At 42.4% G+C, this 17,199-nt stretch overlaps 4 protein-coding genes across 6 annotated transcripts; 3 read left to right on the top strand and 1 right to left on the bottom strand.

Annotated features, from left to right (window-relative positions):
- Positions 1–390: 390 nt before the first annotated feature.
- Positions 391–4,191, top strand: LOC135944450 (sex determination protein fruitless-like). 2 transcript variants are annotated; one of them, XM_065491419.1, is made up of 7 exons: positions 391–533; positions 896–1,085; positions 1,277–1,540; positions 1,593–1,784; positions 1,838–1,924; positions 2,916–2,973; positions 3,031–4,191. In XM_065491419.1, exons 2-7 carry the CDS (start codon positions 897–899, stop codon positions 3,468–3,470), a joined length of 1,230 nt encoding a protein of 409 aa, XP_065347491.1. In that variant the 5' UTR covers positions 391–533; position 896; the 3' UTR covers positions 3,471–4,191. The 2 variants fall into 2 exon arrangements, with proteins under 2 accessions (XP_065347491.1, XP_065347492.1); XM_065491420.1 differs by lacking the exon at positions 391–533 and adding an exon at positions 760–835.
- Positions 4,192–4,258: 67 nt separating this feature from the next.
- Positions 4,259–6,678, top strand: LOC135944448 (phenoloxidase-activating factor 2-like). 2 transcript variants are annotated; one of them, XM_065491418.1, is made up of 6 exons: positions 4,259–4,615; positions 5,142–5,353; positions 5,409–5,539; positions 5,601–5,840; positions 5,892–6,093; positions 6,470–6,678. In XM_065491418.1, exons 1-6 carry the CDS (start codon positions 4,351–4,353, stop codon positions 6,653–6,655), a joined length of 1,236 nt encoding a protein of 411 aa, XP_065347490.1. In that variant the 5' UTR covers positions 4,259–4,350; the 3' UTR covers positions 6,656–6,678. The 2 variants fall into 2 exon arrangements, with proteins under 2 accessions (XP_065347490.1, XP_065347489.1); XM_065491417.1 differs by having other exon boundaries at positions 4,261–4,615; positions 5,598–5,840.
- crm (cramped chromatin regulator) lies at positions 6,670–12,728 on the bottom strand. Its single transcript, XM_065491412.1, has 12 exons — positions 12,567–12,728; positions 11,807–11,982; positions 11,419–11,751; positions 11,148–11,360; positions 10,905–11,095; positions 9,290–9,754; positions 9,085–9,234; positions 8,364–8,681; positions 7,838–8,246; positions 7,391–7,500; positions 7,234–7,335; positions 6,670–7,177 (listed from the first exon to the last, which is right to left on the bottom strand). Exons 2-12 carry the CDS (start codon positions 11,979–11,981, stop codon positions 7,064–7,066), a joined length of 2,580 nt encoding a protein of 859 aa, XP_065347484.1. The 5' UTR covers position 11,982; positions 12,567–12,728; the 3' UTR covers positions 6,670–7,063.
- Positions 12,729–12,939: 211 nt separating this feature from the next.
- Positions 12,940–17,086, top strand: LOC135944446 (dynamin-1-like protein). The gene is made up of 11 exons (XM_065491413.1): positions 12,940–13,251; positions 13,341–13,485; positions 13,577–13,996; positions 14,049–14,149; positions 14,204–14,350; positions 14,968–15,131; positions 15,186–15,552; positions 16,188–16,376; positions 16,426–16,636; positions 16,695–16,906; positions 16,961–17,086. The coding sequence occupies exons 1-11, from the start codon at positions 13,102–13,104 to the stop codon at positions 17,015–17,017; spliced, it is 2,163 nt and encodes a 720-aa protein (XP_065347485.1). The 5' UTR covers positions 12,940–13,101; the 3' UTR covers positions 17,018–17,086.
- Positions 17,087–17,199: the final 113 nt, after the last annotated feature.

Raw genomic sequence — 17,199 nt, 5'->3', positions numbered from 1 at the left:
ATACAATAAAACGCCATGTTCAAATTGAGGAATGAACGTACGAAAATAATTGGCTTTGCGGAGAAATTAAATTTTGCAAATGGCGGCTATTCCAATCCTCATACCTCCGTCTTGCAGTGCAAACATCAGCTGTGTTGAAGGTAGAAAAAATAAACTGACAATAAGACAGTCACCTTTATTTGTCTAAGATTTGTATGTATTTATGCACGCAACAACTTCTGTGACTTAAATTCACGTTCTTCATACTTCTTGTTCAAATAAATGAATAATTTTAGTCCTTTCTCGAGTCTCCTTCAAGGGTGTTCCTTGTTTGCTAATCGTCAAATCGTCCGTCTGGCCGTTAGATGTCTCTGCAATCAGTCGTCATTTGTCAGAACGCATTGTTATCGCTTAACAAAGACGATTTTTTAACTATTTAAGGCGAATAAAGCCACGTTTCTTCGACGCCAGAAACTTGGTGTCCGAAACTTTCATCCGGTCTGCTCGGACGGGCCGAAAGTTAACTCGAGCGCCGTGGATCACCAGCAGAACAGGTAGTGCATTATTGCCCTCAAGGTTTCCATTGTTGTATCCGTGGCCGCAGTGATGGGGTTTTAAACACAACCACCCGTCCCTTGTAGAGGGATAACGGGAAATGACACATTTTTCCTATTGTGTATGCATTGCGGGACTCTCATGCCGCAATCATATTCCCGCCAAGTTGTGCAAAATTAAAAAAAAAAATCGAAATCCACAATAATAATTGTGTAACTCTAAAAGAGGCATAAAATCGATGCAATCACCAGGGAAACGGCGATGAATACTTTACTCTTTACTTCGTTAGCCGGAGACCGATGTACCACACATATGATTCGGATTTTCATTTTTTATTGAAGTTTTCTGTTGTATTCGGCAGCATGTTGAACTCAGAGGAATGCGGGGAGCAGCAGCTGCACCTGCGCTGGAACAACCACAGCAGCACTATGCTGGACGTGTTCATCGAGCAGTTCAAACAGCAGAACCTCATCGATGTCACCCTTTCCTGTCAGGGAAGACACTTCAGGGCGCATCGAATGGTCCTCTCTGCCTGCAGTCCCTACTTTCAGGTTAAATTTTTTAATAACCAAATTGAATTAAAATATTTTCGATTGTGTAAATTCAAATTCAGCGAAATGCTTCAAAAAATTTACATCGATTAAACGTTAAATTAATTTTGCCTGACCAGGTCATAAAAAATATTGAATTTGAATATTAAAACGCAATTTCCGTGTTTTAATTATTATATTTTATTGTACAGGACATTTTCAACAACCACAACACACCGCACCCAATCGTGATTTTGAACCACATGAACAGCAACCACGTCAAGTCACTGCTCGAGTTCATGTACAAAGGGGAAATCAGGGTGCTTGAGAGCGAGTTGGATAGCTTCCTGCTGCTGGCTGAGACGCTGCAGGTCAAAGGGCTGTGCAATATTCGGTCCAAAATCGTAGTCAAGAGGCCAACCACGGCCGACTTGGACAGTGAACCAAAGAGTAAATTGTGCAAGAGTGAGCATGAGGTGAATAAATCAAAACTCCTGGGCTTCTAAATTAATATTAATTTTATGTCAGAGTAACAGTGAGCTGCCAATGCTAGGAGAGAGCGAGGCGAACGAGCGGCTCGAGTCGTCGGCAAACGAAGACAGTGCGGAGGAGACTTGCAACGCGGCAGGCAAGAAGGCGAGAAAAGTCGCTCATATCGTGCGAGTGCAGCTCGGAGACTCATCGTCCACGGACAAAGGCGACTCCGAGTTGGCTTCCTTGGTGCGTTTTCCTCAATCGCCATAAATTTCAAATATCACAGTGTGTGTTTTTAGATTAAAGTAGAGCCGCCAGACATAACAGACATAGACGCTAGCTCACCAGATGTAAAAGAAGAAGATCCTCGCGTGGTTATTGACTTGGTATGAATTTTCACTACTTCGTTTTAGTTAAATTTGATTTGATTTGAAGTCACAAATTTGTGTCAATTGGGGCTTTTAAAGTAATTATTTTGATTTCTTTCGCAAATTCGCCACATGATATATTTAAACTACTAACAGAGGCACTGACTGACACGATAAGGTTTTGGTCTGGCCATTTAAAAAGAAAAAAAATTAATTTAATTTTTAACCTTGAAGCGTAAAAGTAGATGGAAACCCCGATGAATTTGGGGAATCCGTCACATTAAACGTATTTTTTGGCAAAATATCTAATTTACTCTTTCAAACAATCTGAATGTTGAGCAAACAATGCTTTGGTGTGACCTATAAAATGAGTCATTAATTATTTTTTTTTAGGAAGAACAATAGGCTGATATGTTTGCTTCCTATTACAGGCTCGCTCAATTTTAAGACACGTTCAATTGTTTGCGCAGGGAATAAAGTGGCTTGTTTGAATTTGCATAGTTATTGTTTCTTGTGGCCATAATTCTCAGTTGGTTTTTAAACACTGTCCAATGAGACAAAGCAATTCGTGGGTAATTATTGACGTTCCAGAAAAAATTAATAATTTTCCATAAGGGTTGTATATGAGCTTTGTTAGTTTTTAATGATTAATCGTGGGAAAGTAGGGATTCCCCGCCTGTTGTGGTGCTGTTTGCGAGCCAAGCGGGCAGTGGAGGGGGAGCTATTGGACGAAAGAACATGCTCTCGTCCCCCTCTACTCGCAGCGACAGAGACAAACAGCGCACTTTCTCCGCTTTTGTCGCTACTCCTAAAACCTAGTATGCGAGACGGAAACAAATCTTTCACTCTATTGCTCTTGCCTTATGTTAAATGTATGAATTAATCAATGATTAAAAAAGAGTGAAGCAATTCCTAGAGTCGTTCTAAAAATCAAATTTATTGTTTCATAAAACTTATCAAATTTTCCTTATATGAGTTTCACGTTGCCTGATCTATGGTTTTGTTTCAGCCTGTAGTGGACGACAATGTGACGACGATAACGACAACCACGTTCCGGCCGAACAAAGGTAAACAAGAAATGAAAATTGGCCGATGGTGGGGTGTTCTAATCATACTCGAACCAGTTGCAGGAGTGACGACGCTGAAGGGGAAGAAAGTTCGGGGGGCAGAGGTGTGCGGAGGGGGTGAGGACGCGGAGAAGATCCGGCGGCCACCGAACGCGTTCATGATCTTCGCGAACGAGTGGCGGCGCAAGCTGGCGGCGGAGAACCCGAGTGACAGCAACAAGGCCATCAGCATCCGACTGGGCGTGCTGTGGAAGAGCATGGACTCAAACGAGAAGCAGGCTTACTACAACGCGGCCAAGGCAGCTGACATGGAGCACAAGAAGAAGTACCCGGGCTACTACTACAGCCCCAAGGAGGCGCGCGAGGCGCTGCTCAGGAAGAAGTTGACCAAGAAGAAGCCCTGCTTCGAGGCCACCCAGCTCGTCCGCGTCCTCATGCCTGTCACTGACGATGACGCTGACGACATGGACGACGCCTCGCAAGTGCCATTATCCTAGAAATAAAAATTATATAAAGAAAAGCAGCCACTAGCTCGGAGCTTAGCTGAAGTTGATCTTGTCATTTGTTTGTTTGCTTGTCGTAAGAGGAAGGAAAATTTTAAAATACCATTTTTTTGCACGTACCTCAATCGATTTGAATGGATGTGGTCCTGACGTGTGCGATAATTAGCTGTTGCATTTATTCTTGGCTCTGTGGCAACTCTGTCCTTTTCCCTGCACTCGATAATTAAAAATCTTTCTAATATTTTTTATGGACACTCATGTAATTTTATATCGCTGAAAATAATTGGTTTGGTGTTTAGAGCCGGTAACAGATGGCACCACCGTTGATTTAATTGTTTGTTTTGTTTCAAATTCAATCTTTATTGCGTTTTAAAAAAAGGTTACATTGCCAGTGCAGTTTGAACAAAAAATACTACTTATATATGTTCATACTTTTGTAAGAAAAACAATCAATTTCTTGCATGTTGTATAAAACTGTTGTTAACTCTTTACTTAATTTTATTTGGCCTTTCTTCGCCCAGGAAGAAAAGTCAGAAAATGTTTTACTGTCCTTGCCACGCTTATTCTTTTTCCCAAAGTGTATTACTCTGCATATCAGCTGACTATTAAAATGTAGGTTGAAAAGAAATAGGAGTGAGAGCTGCGCTGAATTAGTTAACTCTGTGTTATCACATGGACGAGCATTGTAAATAAAATGGATAAACTCAGGACACAAGTGTGCTTGCTTTTATTCCGACACCATTGTTATTATTCCCGCGGCGCCGACGGATTTGATTTAATCACCTGTGTTTGCCCTTGGCGAGAAGTGGTTTGGCAGCTTTTTTCTCAGTATCAGGTCGTGAGTGCGAGAGACTGAACGTTTTTCTCCGCCAGTATGAGATTTATTTTTGCGCTTGTGATTGTTTTTGCTTGCAATTGCGCTGCACTCGAGGATGCCAGAAGCAATCAGCAAATAGTTTTTCAAAATAAGGACGAACACATTTTCGAGGTGCGCAGCACGACAACGTCGGCAACAACTCAAGCCAGCAGTGACGTTTCATCGACGTCCTCGCAAAGCCAGGAAAGTACGACTACAGGCAGACCTTCAACTCCGCAGCAGCCTTTTTTGGACAGGCAAAAACAAACTGCTGACAGGCTTGGTAAAAAGTTAATTAATTAAAACTGAAAAAATACCCCCAGAAGCTGGAAGTTTGGTTGAGCAAAAAAGTAAAAATTAATGCAGCTCCCAACTCAACGACCACAATATTTTTCCAGGAAAAGTGTAAGGAAAAGATTGGTTCTTTGAAAACCTTTCCTGAAATAATCAAAATTTTCCAGTGCATCTCAGCAAAATTATCTAATTAAAAAAACAATGTCATTTTTGGACTGCTTAGCCAAAGTATTATCGACATTCGAGGTTTAGCTGCTCCACACTTACAATGAAAATGACGTAACGAGAAGAATTAAAGTCCGTTTTAGTTTTAGGACTTGTCTTGACGACGAGCTGATTCCATCAAAAACGTTTTTTGGCTTCTCAAAATCGGATCATTTTTCAGAGTTTTGGGTTTACAAATTTTGAGCCAACCATTCTGTTTTTGCGCCTTTATGGAAGTAGAGTAACAGTAAATTCAATAATTTAACTTACGAAAGATTTCCAATTTTTAAATACTATTCAATGAATAACAGGAAATGAAGGAAACAAGAACTGCAACTGCATACGAATCGATCAGTGTCCGCTGGTGGGTACCAGAATTGTCACCCCTGAGAGCAACTGCACAGAAAAAAACTTTGTTCTCTGCTGCTCGAAACCAAAACCTCCGAAACATTCTGCGTTGACGTGTGGCTTCAGGCCGAGTAGCATTACCCTGCCTGCTGATGAGGCCCCCCAACCTGGACAGGTACTTCTTTTAATGAATATAGCTATAGATTTAATTATAATAAAAAAATTTGCAGGCCCCATATGGCTACTATCCGTGGGTAGTGGCTTTGCTGGACGCTGAGACGAATGTCTATCTCGGCGGAGGAGTTCTCCTCAACAACGTGCACGTTTTGACCGCTGCGCATAAAATCTACACAGTCGACAAGTATATTATAGTGATAAAAAACTGTAAAAGCAGTGAATTCAGCATAAAATTTTTTCAGCAGTTCAAATCCAGAGAGAATTAAAGTGCGTTTGGGAGAGTGGGACGCGAGGAACCACAGAGAGCCATATCGGCCGGTAGACCGCAACGTGACGGACATCATCGTCCACCCAGAATTCAACGCCAAAAACCTGAAAGGAGACGTCGCCATCCTAACCATGGAAGAAGTTGTTCAACTCAGGCAGAATCCACACATCGGATCGGCTTGCTTGCCGGCTGCAACTTCCAATTTTGTCGGACAAAGGTACAAAGGAAATCCAAATTGAAAACATAATTCTTGGAACGGTGATTGCAGGTGCTGGGTTTCTGGCTGGGGCAAAGACGCGTTTGAACCGATGGGCAAGTTACAGGAGGTGATGAAACACGTCGATGTGCCAGTGATCGACCCTGCAGAGTGCGAAACAAGACTTCGCGATACTAAACTGAGCCAGTATTTCCAGCTGGACAGGCAGAGTTTCCTCTGCGCCGGTGGAGAGCCTCAGAAGGACGCTTGCACGGTGAGAATTCGTTTGGAGTTCCAAATTTGCTTCGTCTGCCCTACAATTCAAGGGAATTGACAAAAAAATACATAATTTTCTTGCTATTTTTATGCGCTGTCGAAAATAGATCTTTTTTCGCGCGGCGGAGGACACGTGAGTTCTGTTTGGCCAACAGTTAAACGTATACCACCGCCAGTCAATTAGAATAATTACTCTGTTGCGTGAAATAGATCAATTTCCAACAGCGCGAGACTCACTGACCGCTTAAAACTCCGAATTTGGACATTTTTTAAGACTTTCCCCTGGTAGAAACTAAACATTTAAATTTTTGGGTCAATTGGTGCGCTTCCCTTGTTAAAATGCAAGGAATATCTAATAAATTGAAATTGGACAGGGTGACGGCGGTTCTCCTTTAGTTTGCGAGAGCACCACGACTCAGGGCCAATTCTACGTGGCCGGTTTGGTGGCCTGGGGCATCGGGTGCGCGACGCCTGGACTACCTGGCGTCTACGTCAATGTCGCGGGCTACTCAGACTGGATTAGAGAAGTGACCGCAAACTTCAGGAACTTGGAGTATTAAATAAAATATTTAAATCACATGAATGTTAATCTTTTTTATTTATTTATTTCACTTACTGGCCTTAAATAATAAATTTTGCACTTTTCCATTGCAAGTGATGCGGATACAAAAGTCGTCTCAGAATTGATTCTTTCTTGCGTGGCTATTGCTATTTGTGCGCCTCTCAAAAGAAGGTTGAGTTCTAATTATTCTGAACGTAACATCGACTCTGCTGTGTGCATTCTATTTTACTCTAGTCAGTTTAATGGTTTTATCACAGCTCTAGGTTATAAAATCTGTAGCTACACACTCTCAGTGTCTGTTTGCAAGAGGCCAATACTAACAAATCCACAAAAAAAATAATATTTGGTGGGCTGTCAAGTTTGAAACTGCAACTCATGGCATGGCGATGAAAAAATAGCCTTTTACCTACTTCTTGCTGCTTGATGTTGAGTCAGGTGTGAAATGAGATGCCAGATCTGCGAAATTTGAGATAAACTCCAAGCTGTTTTCAGACAAGAGACTTTGGAATTGAGCTTCAACCTGCAAGAAAATCCAGAGTTATTATCAAATGCGTTCAGAGGAAGGTTAGCACCTACATCTTGCGACATTCGTGAATCGTCGGCATTTGTACCATTGACAGAGGTTTTCATAGGAGACTCCAGGTGTCCCAGAAAACTACTGAGAGAAAATTCAGATACCTGCCGAGAAGTGAGACATGAGTGAGGATAAAATTGCGGAAAAAGAGATGCTTACGTCTGCATTCAGCCACTGATTGTCAGACTCTTTGAGAATTTGAGTTGGACTCATAGGTGGCGAGATGGCAGGAGCCTCAGGTACAGTACTTTGAGATTGACCCAATAATCCTGCAATTCATACAATATTTGTCGTAGAAATTAAAGTTATTTTATTTTAAAACAGCCAATCGATTCCTGTAGGCTGAAATATGTTCCACAGCTGAATCACTCAGTCGAAAATTTCACATGATTAATAAGCTTCGAGTGCTTCAGCCTGCAAACCTAATTTAGCCCCCAGTAGTTGATTGGCAATGCCGAAAATGAAGTTCCAGTGCTAATATTAACAAAAATATGACACTTGATATTGCTTTTAAAAAAGATTTGAACTGAAAAAAATCATAACTATTTGCTTCTGATTAAAAAAAACATGCTTTCGTTGTTTATAAAAATTAAGATTTTGACTTACCAACAAAACTGGGTGTAGTATCGTCATTGCTGAGAGTGACGTCCTTCAGGCTGGAGGTTTCCACCCCCAATGAGAGGTCCTCAGGGTTGAGGCCTAGGAGCGACGAGATTGTGGCTTTGGGCTCAAAGGAGGATACAGTGGGCGTCGGCGCCTCGGCAGGGAACGTGGCCACAGGCGGTGCGGGTACAACTTTGGGCTTCTTGGGCTTTGCGGTGCTAGGGGCAGGGCCCTGGATCACGGGCAAAATCACATTAGCTCGGCCACTGGTGAAGGTCACTATGTTCTTGGGCATCAGAGCCACCATGCCGTCAGGAACCTTTGGCAGCAGTGTGCTAACCACCCTTTGCACTGTCATGTTTTTCCGGCTCGTTCGCCCAGGCCGGTTGCAGTACTTTTTCAGCCCGAATTGCTGTAAATTTGAGAAGTGCAATTTTTATTAAATAAATAACCAAAATAACTTTTAAGTTAAATTCGCACTTTGCTCTATTTAAAAAGAAATTCAAATATGAAGAAGAAATTGACTCACCTCCATCCGAGCTTTGAAGGCTTCTTCAGCCTCTCCTTGCTGCTGGTTTGACTTCACCTGCGAAGGGGCCAACAGCGGCCTGCGGAACAACGGAACAGATGCCGCAACAGGCGTCGCTTGGATGGAAACGCCGGCACCTTGCGGAAACGTACTCGGAATGACAACCGCGGAGGCCTGGAGGGCGCTGCTGCTCGGCGCCTGCTCCTTGGGCGTTACCATCGAGGCCGCAGCTCCTCCGGCGGCCGCCTTTGGCTTGGACGCCTTCTGTCGATTACGCATTGGCCGCTTTGAGCACACGTGGCCGCACGGACATGACGACTGCAAGGTCAGGTAAATTTTTATTAGATAAAATAAAAAGGACTAATATCCCTCTAAAATCTGAATTATTTTTTCAAAAAAAATGTCCAAAACGGTACCTACGCTTTTTTAAAATGCAATATTTTCAGAATCCAAATTTAGAATAAATTTTCAAAACAATATATTAACTTTCACAAATTTACAGACAAAATTTTTAGTTTGCAAATTTTTCCCAGGATTTTAGAAATACTTGAAAACAGGGCAACCACACCTTTCCGACCTCAACTCCCATCAACTGTCACATTGTACACATGTATTTTAATTTGTTATTTGTTTATACGATTTCCAACCCGACAAAACACTCCTCTATCTCACGTGGAATTGCTCAGAATTAAACTTCGGGTAAATATTAAATTTAAATTACCTTACTCTTCAGCATGGGCATGAGTCTGGCCATACTTATGAGTCTATGCACGATCGTTGTAAGAAAAGCCTTATCATAACCATTCACAGCAACAATTGAGGGAATTTCCTCCCACGAGTAGTCTAAAAGCAGCCTCGAGTTCTCTCCAAACTGGAATTTTTAGAATTTCTAATTCAATCCTGCAAATATCTGTAAATAATCCTACCATAGCATATAAATCTCCTAGAGTGAGTTGGTTGGCGTTTTCCAGCGTCCAGCCGGATTTGATGGTTTCGACACGGGTGACGACGGACACTTCCACGTCTTCGCAGTCGGTCTCTTTAAGGAACTTCTTGAGGTCGCCGTCGGTGGCGTCGTCTCCCTCCAGTTGCAGGGCGAGCAGCTGCTCGGTGGCGGCCGCGTACTGAGATTCGCTCTTGTCGAGGTTAACAGCGGCCACTTTCTTCTTGCTCCTCTTGGAGCCTGGCTTCCTCTGACCACCCTGCTTCCGGATCGAAATCAGCCTCTCTTCCAGCGATTTGAGCGAAATCACAGGATTCACCGTAGTAGTCTCGACAGAGCTCACCGATGGCAACGAGATCTTCAGCCCGGCCCTTGGGGCGAGTCTCAGTCTCATCGTCTGCTTTGGTGTAGGAACGTTCATCTCGCCTACAGCGGCCAGTTTCTCCAGCTGATAATGAGTCAAGGAACAGGAATACCACAATTCTTTTCCACTTCAAAGGATAAATAATCGATTTCCACTAGTTGCCCAACTTGGGTGAACTTAAAGGGAGATTTACAGTTTTTTTTGTCAAAACAAAGTCCACTGAATTATCTGTGGAAAAGACTACTGGAAAAAGGGTCCAACTCGTAGGAATTTTGAAACGGGGATATGGTCCTTGAAACATTAAAAAAGACATGGCATGCATGTCGCAAAGCGTGGGTAATTAAAAAAAAAAATGAAATTTTTCTTAGAATTTGCGAGAATTTTGAGCTGGGGGCGTGGTTCCTCAATAAACTTACAAAAAGAAATCGTGGCACATTGTAAAGCATGGGTAAATTCTCAAATTTGACGTGTTTCTGGATTTTCAGGCGAAATCCTGATTTACTGTTTTTGCAGAAATATTCAATATTTATAATGCTTGAATAGCCATGATTCGTGTTCATTTGATGGCCCAAACATCATAGCGATCAAAAAATAATAATTGACGATTGATTCGGCACATCTTGCCCAGTTGTCGGTAAAACAAAAAATTAAACATATTTTACAAGCTGGTGATATTTTCTTTTTGTAATAAATTGACCAACATTTTCTTGTGGCATCTTTTTTTGAACATAAAATAGTTAAATAAAATCAAAAGGAAACTTAACTTTTAAAAATTTCCCAATTCTTAAATATAGCTTATTAATAAGCTCCAAGAGTTTGAAAACAATAGTATAATATAAATCGAATTTTAAACCATTAGTAACCTAGTTTGTAAATCTTACAGCCCTATATATAATTGAAAATTTATGGACTCCTATTTTTATATAACAAAAATTAATTAGTTGAATCTACTCTATGCCGTAAACAAATTTAACCACGATTTAACGAAAACTGGCTTCAAAATTGAAAACGAATTCCCCAAGCAAAAAGGATTCAGAGCAGCATTATTCAATAAATCTTCCCTTGGCGGTACTTTCCAACTAATTTTCAATGATTTCACCAAAACGTAACCCGTCACATCCCTAGAGTTCCCATTAAAGACCAGATTTTTGCTACCAACAACAAAATAGCAAAAAAACATCCAAGGGAAACTAATTGTTTTAACCTGGTTATCGATAAATTTGGTTAAGGATACAGCTTTGCTGTCCCTGCTCTGCCACTTGTTCTGCAGAGCGGTGATTAACATGTACAGCTTGTACTGTATTGAGAGGTTGTTGGCCACTACTCTAGGATTTTGAGCCTTGCAGTGGACAAAACTCCAGGTTGTGTTGTTCAGTGGCCTCATCTCAATCGATACCCTTGCTGGCAGTTTTGGCGCATCTTCTCCTACGAACAAAAATTTCAAACTGCGATCCATGATAACCTATTTGAAACAAACTTTTGTCCATTTGCCCTAGCCTCCTGAGAGCCCTGCACGGCGGCGTCTTAATCCTGATGGTCTTTCCTTTCAGTTTAATCTGTGTGGTGCCGTCGAAAATCAGCTCTTGCAGCTTGACATGCAAGTTTTTGTCCAGCACCGAGCGGCCCAGTCTCTTGCGTAGCTCGCCGTAGTTTATCAGGGCAAAAAGCTCTTGATTCACTTTCCCTAAATCTGCAAAATTTTGCGTGTCAAGAAGGAGCAGCAAATAATTTTCTCCTGAAGCCATTACCAGGGTTGAAGTCGATGAATTTGGAAATTTTGTGCCAGTTCCTGTAGTAGAAGTAGCGAACTTGGTCTTTTTTCTTTGCCTCAAAGTCGGGTTTTTTCTTAGCTTTGGTGAGGAAATAATTTTGAATGGCATCAAAGTTCTTGCCGTACTCGTTAAGAGCCTCGAAAAACGTGTTTTTTTCCTCGACCGACCAGAGGCCCCAGCTCCTTTTCCGTTTTCCATCTGTGTTTGAAGAGCTGCACGGTCCAGTCACAAGCGGCTTGCACGGTCCAGCAACTAGCGGCTTGACCGGTCCAGCTACCAGCGGCTTGCACTTTTCCTCCTTCACCGATTCTACAAGTTTGCAGAAAATTAGCCTGCGTATGGGATTTAAACGAGACCGCCTCACTGATTTCCTGGTCGAGTTTCACTTTCCTCAATACCCTGGCGCTGGTTCTGATCGGAACGAGTTTGGCGACGTTCTGAGGCTCTACGCTGCTTCCCTCCGTCACCATGGTGGCGTCCAGGCTCCTCAGGTCATGGCTGTGCAGACACTCGCGGATCTGCTGACCCGATTTCTCCATTCTTAAATCAAAATTGCCAATCGTGTCGAAGTTGTTACTTGTACATAAAAAGGACGTCTTTTAAATTTGGCATCCCTTCGTGCGGTTGGAAAATACCAAACCTAATTCGAGTTTCCGAACAGACGCGTGTCATCGATGACGTCTGTTCGACGAATATTGCTTCATATTTAAGAGAGATTTAAAATACATAATTAATCTGCAGTAGATAAACATGTCGGATTCCTTGAAGCCGAGAGGGGCTGGGTTGTTTTTGTTATTTCGCCCACTTTTTGTTTCCTAATTGTTGACTGACACCCCTCATAATCCTCGCTCCCGGGAATTTTACAGGAAAGGCTGAAAATTTCGGCCAGCTCTTGTAAAATCGGCCCGTTCGGAAGAAATTTCAGAAAATATAGATCACTTATTCCAGAAGTTTTCTGCAAATGGCGGGCACACCAATTTTTATCATGTCCAAATTTTAGTTTTACAGAGGAAAACAGTCTGTTAATTCGGTTCGAGGAAAAGAAATACGCGTTGCTTTATTCACGACAAGCAATGCCACACAGAGTGCGGCACAAATTCATTCAGAAAAAGACGCCAACTTACCATAAATGCTGCGACGATGATTGCTTTTGATGTGCTCTTCGTAACTACACGTTCATGTACGCGCCCCCATTGGATGACAGCTGCTAAGACAGCAGTGTTTTCGAAAACACTGGCCTTGATTGGTCGGCGTGGAGCAACGTCACGAAAAATCTGCAATATTATTGGCTGGCCCGATTGAATCGCCGTACGGGGTAAACCAGAGTGAATGACATTGGATGGTGTCGTACTCCAACGGCAAAGAAAAGAAGCAAATTCGCAGAGAGGGAAATCGGCAAAATTTACGAACTCGGGCATGAATTTACCGGAAAATTGGTGGGTCTTGCAGATTTTCGCAACTTATCGGTTCATTCAGACGCTCTGGTATCAGACATTTGCCAATTTGACCCCAACGATATCGAAATTTTGCCTGTCTTCTAGTGTCAAACTTTTCCGCGCCTTTCCCAGACTTGAAAGACTCGCTCTTGCGCTATGTCTACCATCTTTTCAACTCGAGAAAATAACAAACAGCCCCATTAATTTGACTTTTCCAATAATTATGCCTCCAAAACGTTTTGACGCAGAAGACTCGCCAGAATCGTGCACCATGGAAGCCTTGATTCCTGTGATCAACAAACTGCAGGATGTTTTCCACACCGTTGGAGCCGACTCGATCCAGCTGCCCCAAATCGCCGTCGTCGGTACACAGGTCGGGCTATTTCTGAAAAATTCAATTCACTCCAAATAAATCATACGTTTGGAATCTATTTCAATAACCAATTTGATATTTTTTTGCAGAGCTCGGGTAAAAGCTCCGTCATTGAAAGCCTGGTCGGAAGATCATTTCTGCCGAGAGGAACTGGAATTGTCACCCGCCGACCTTTGATTTTACAGCTGGTATACACCCCTAAAGATGACATGTCTTACAGATCAAAAGAAGAGGGTTAGTTTTAGCAAATAATAAGTTCATTTGAATACAAATTGAGAAAAACAAATATATAATTTGTTTATAATATTTGTTCTTTGCTGGACAGGAACTCTGTCCATCCAAGAGTGGGGCAAGTTCCTCCACACAAAGGACAAGGTCTACACCGATTTTGAGGAAATCAGAAAGGAGATTGAGAATGAAACTGACCGCATCGCTGGTACGAAGAAAGGAATCGCTGCGGACCCGATCAGATTGAAGATTTACTCGGACAAGGTCGTCAACTTGACCCTGGTTGACCTGCCGGGACTGACTAAAGTGCCTGTCGGGGATCAGCCCGAGGACATCGAGTCGCAGATCAAGGACCTGGTTCTGCAGATGATCGCAAACCCTAATTCGATCATCCTCGCGGTCGCCACGGCCAACACAGATATAGCCACGGCCGAAAGCGTGAAACTGGCTAGGGAGGTAGACCCTGACGGCAGGCGCACCTTGGCTGTCTTGACCAAGCTGGACTTGATGGACGCAGGTACTTGGCTGCATTTGTTTTTTTTTCGTCGTGCTTATATTTGATTTTCCAGGAACGGACGCCATCGACATCTTGTGCGGCAGAGTGATCCCGGTGAAACTTGGAATCATTGGCGTGGTCAACCGCTCGCAGCAGGACATCATGAACAACAAAGTAATATTGGTTACCAGTCAACTGGGAATTTTAAAGCTTATCTGAAAATTGTAGCCCATTGGCGATGCGCTGAAGGACGAAGCATCATTTCTGCAGAGAAAATACCCCACTTTGGCCAATAGAAACGGAACTCCGTACTTGGCCAAAACGCTGAACCGCCTTCTCATGCACTACATCAGAGACTGTCTTCCCGACCTCAAGGTAGAAAAATAGTTCTGGCGCATTTATTATTCGCAAAAATATGCTTTTGTTCTTACTATACAGAGTTAGAAATTGGATGACATATTGCTGGAAAAATTTTCTGTGATGCGTGGTTCTTTAGTTTAAATCTTGAGACTTTCAACAGCGGTTAAATTAAAGAAATCGTGAAAAATGCTTCCCAAAAACTGAAATAATAATACTGATTAAAAAATCATAGAAATGATTTTCACCGGATTCATCGACCACCGGGGAAGGGTATAACTTGCGAAATCTTTGAAATGGGGGCCTGGTTGGCCGGAAAATTAAAAAAGAAGGCTTGGTATGTGTTGAAAAATCGCTACGTTATGTTGTTTTTACTGAGATTTAGAAGAAAAATCCCGATTAATTGATCGGTTTACTTGTTTTGTAGAATTCATATGAAATAGTGGTTGTATAAATGCGTAAAACTCATGATTCTGGCTCATTTGATGGCCTGAACATCATAGCGGCCATAGAAATTATAGTTAATAGGTTTTGGTGGTTTTGCACGTAACTATAGCCATCATCAGCAATGAACACCCTAATTTTCAGATATAAACTTGAACTGCCCTTGTCAATTAAAAATAAATTTATTTTAGGCGAGGGTGAACAGCATGGTGTCGCAAGTGCAGAGCGTGCTCAACTCCTACGGCGAGGACGTGGCTGACAAGAGCCAAACCCTGCTGCAAATTATCACCAAATTCGCAGCCGCCTACTGCTCGACCATCGATGGAACCTCCAGGAACATCGAGACTACAGAATTGTAACAAAATTTCTTATAATAATGAATGGATTCTTGAAAATTTTATATCTTCAGATGTGGTGGTGCCAGAATTTGCTACATTTTCCATGAAACTTTCGGCCGCACGCTTGACTCAATCCACCCGCTCACTGGACTGACGAAAATGGACATTCTGACCGCAATCCACAACGCAACTGGACCCAGACCTGCTCTCTTTGTGCCTGAGGTTTCGTTCGAGCTGCTGGTCAAACGTCAAATTCGGCGCCTCGAGGATCCGTCCTTGCGGTGCGTGGAGCTAGTGCACGAGGAGATGCAACGCATCATCCAGCACTGCGGTAACGAAGTTCAGCAAGAGATGCTAAGGTTCCCCAAGTTGTACGAGAAGATCGTCGACGTCGTCACTCATCTGTTGCGAAGGAGACTTCCGGCCACAAACACCATGGTATTTTTTCAACATCGTGCTTATTTGTCACATAAACATATTCAAAATTTAGCTGACAAGAAAAAGGTTCCAATTTTACTCGTTAGACGTAAACACTGCTATATTTTGAATTGTTTGTGTTTTAGGAATATCTCAAATGTGTTTAAAAATTAACTTTGCGAAAATTGGTCTGATTTAAAAAAAGACCAAACATTTTTGGAAACATTTTGTTTCTTTTTACTTTCTATGAGTTGTACTACTTGGAAAATCACTTTCGGCAAAGGTATGGTTACCGCGAGAACTTTTTTTAGAAAATGTTTTCTAATAACCAGCTTTAACTTTGAATATATTGGAAAATTTTTAAATCAAGTCACCTCAATCAACTTTAAAGTAATTTAATTTGTTGAGAAGATATAAGCTTGTTCCTTACATAAAAATTAAAATAAATTTCCCTTAAGGGAATATAAGGTTTCCGCTTTGTAACACGTCAACGATTGATTTTCTTCGAAGATTGTGATATTCTATACTTGTAAGAATACATTTAAATGTTAGTAGCGCGAAGCCGTGAACTGTACCCAGAGTTCCCTTGTCAGAACAGTCAATAAAATTTTATTCCGTACGCAGAATGTTACTATAAAAATTATATTTGTCTCCAGATTGAGAACATTGTAGCCATAGAGAGCGCGTACATCAACACGAAGCACCCAGATTTCCATCAAGACGCTGCACTGGTGACGTCTCTTCTAAAAAATTCAGCAGATGAAAGAGGCTTCGGACGTCCAGCAAACCGGAGGAGCGTGTCTCGCGGCCTGACCGTGGTGCCTGCTGGCGCAGAAGCTCCAAAGGTATAGCTAATGACTTAGAATTCAAACTGATAATTTTTGGGACGACCAGAACGCGGTCAAGGCGAATGGCGATCTGAACGACACCGGTTTGGCGCGAATCTTGGAGGGAGAGTCGAACGAAACGTCTCCTGCCAACCAGATTGTGGACATGAGGCAGCTGCTGACGCCTCAGAAAGCGGTCAATCTGTTGCCCGAAGTGCCGTCGCAGACCAGCAGCCGCAAGCTGTCTGACAGGGAACAGAGGGACTGCGACGTTATCGGTAAATTTGAGCAGCTCGCACTCGGCAATAATTATTAACTCTCCTAAAAACTCGGCAGAACACCTTATCAAATCATATTTCTACATCGTGCGCAAGTCGATCCAGGACAGCGTGCCAAAGGCTGTCATGTTCTTCCTTGTCAACTACGTCAAGGACAATTTACAGTCAGAGCTGGTAGCTCATTTGTACAAGTCTGACCACGCCGAGAATTTGCTGAACGAGTCGGCGCACATCGCTCGCCAACGCAGGGAGGCTGCAGACATGCTCAAGGTTCGCCTCGTAATTTCAAAAACCGTCCTTTCAATTTTTGTTCTTCAATTTCAGGCGCTTCAAAAGGCGAGCCTTATCTTGAGCGAGATCAGAGAGACTCATATGTGGTAATCGGCGCAAAATAATTTGTGTTAGCCTTTTTTAGAATAAATGAATCAGTTATGTGACGTCTATAGCACACCTTCCGGCAGATTGATTTACCATTTTTCCATGATTGTGGGTTAGATCAACTCTATGGTCGCAAGCGGACCAACCATCTGGAACTATTTGGATCGCGAGACATCTAACAAGTG

The sequence above is a fragment of the Cloeon dipterum genome, chromosome 4 (assembly GCF_949628265.1).
Source record: "Cloeon dipterum chromosome 4, ieCloDipt1.1, whole genome shotgun sequence".
Lineage (NCBI taxonomy): Eukaryota > Metazoa > Arthropoda > Insecta > Ephemeroptera > Baetidae > Cloeon > Cloeon dipterum.
Note: the sequence above shows the minus strand (reverse complement) of the source record. Positions and strands in the feature narration are given on the sequence as shown.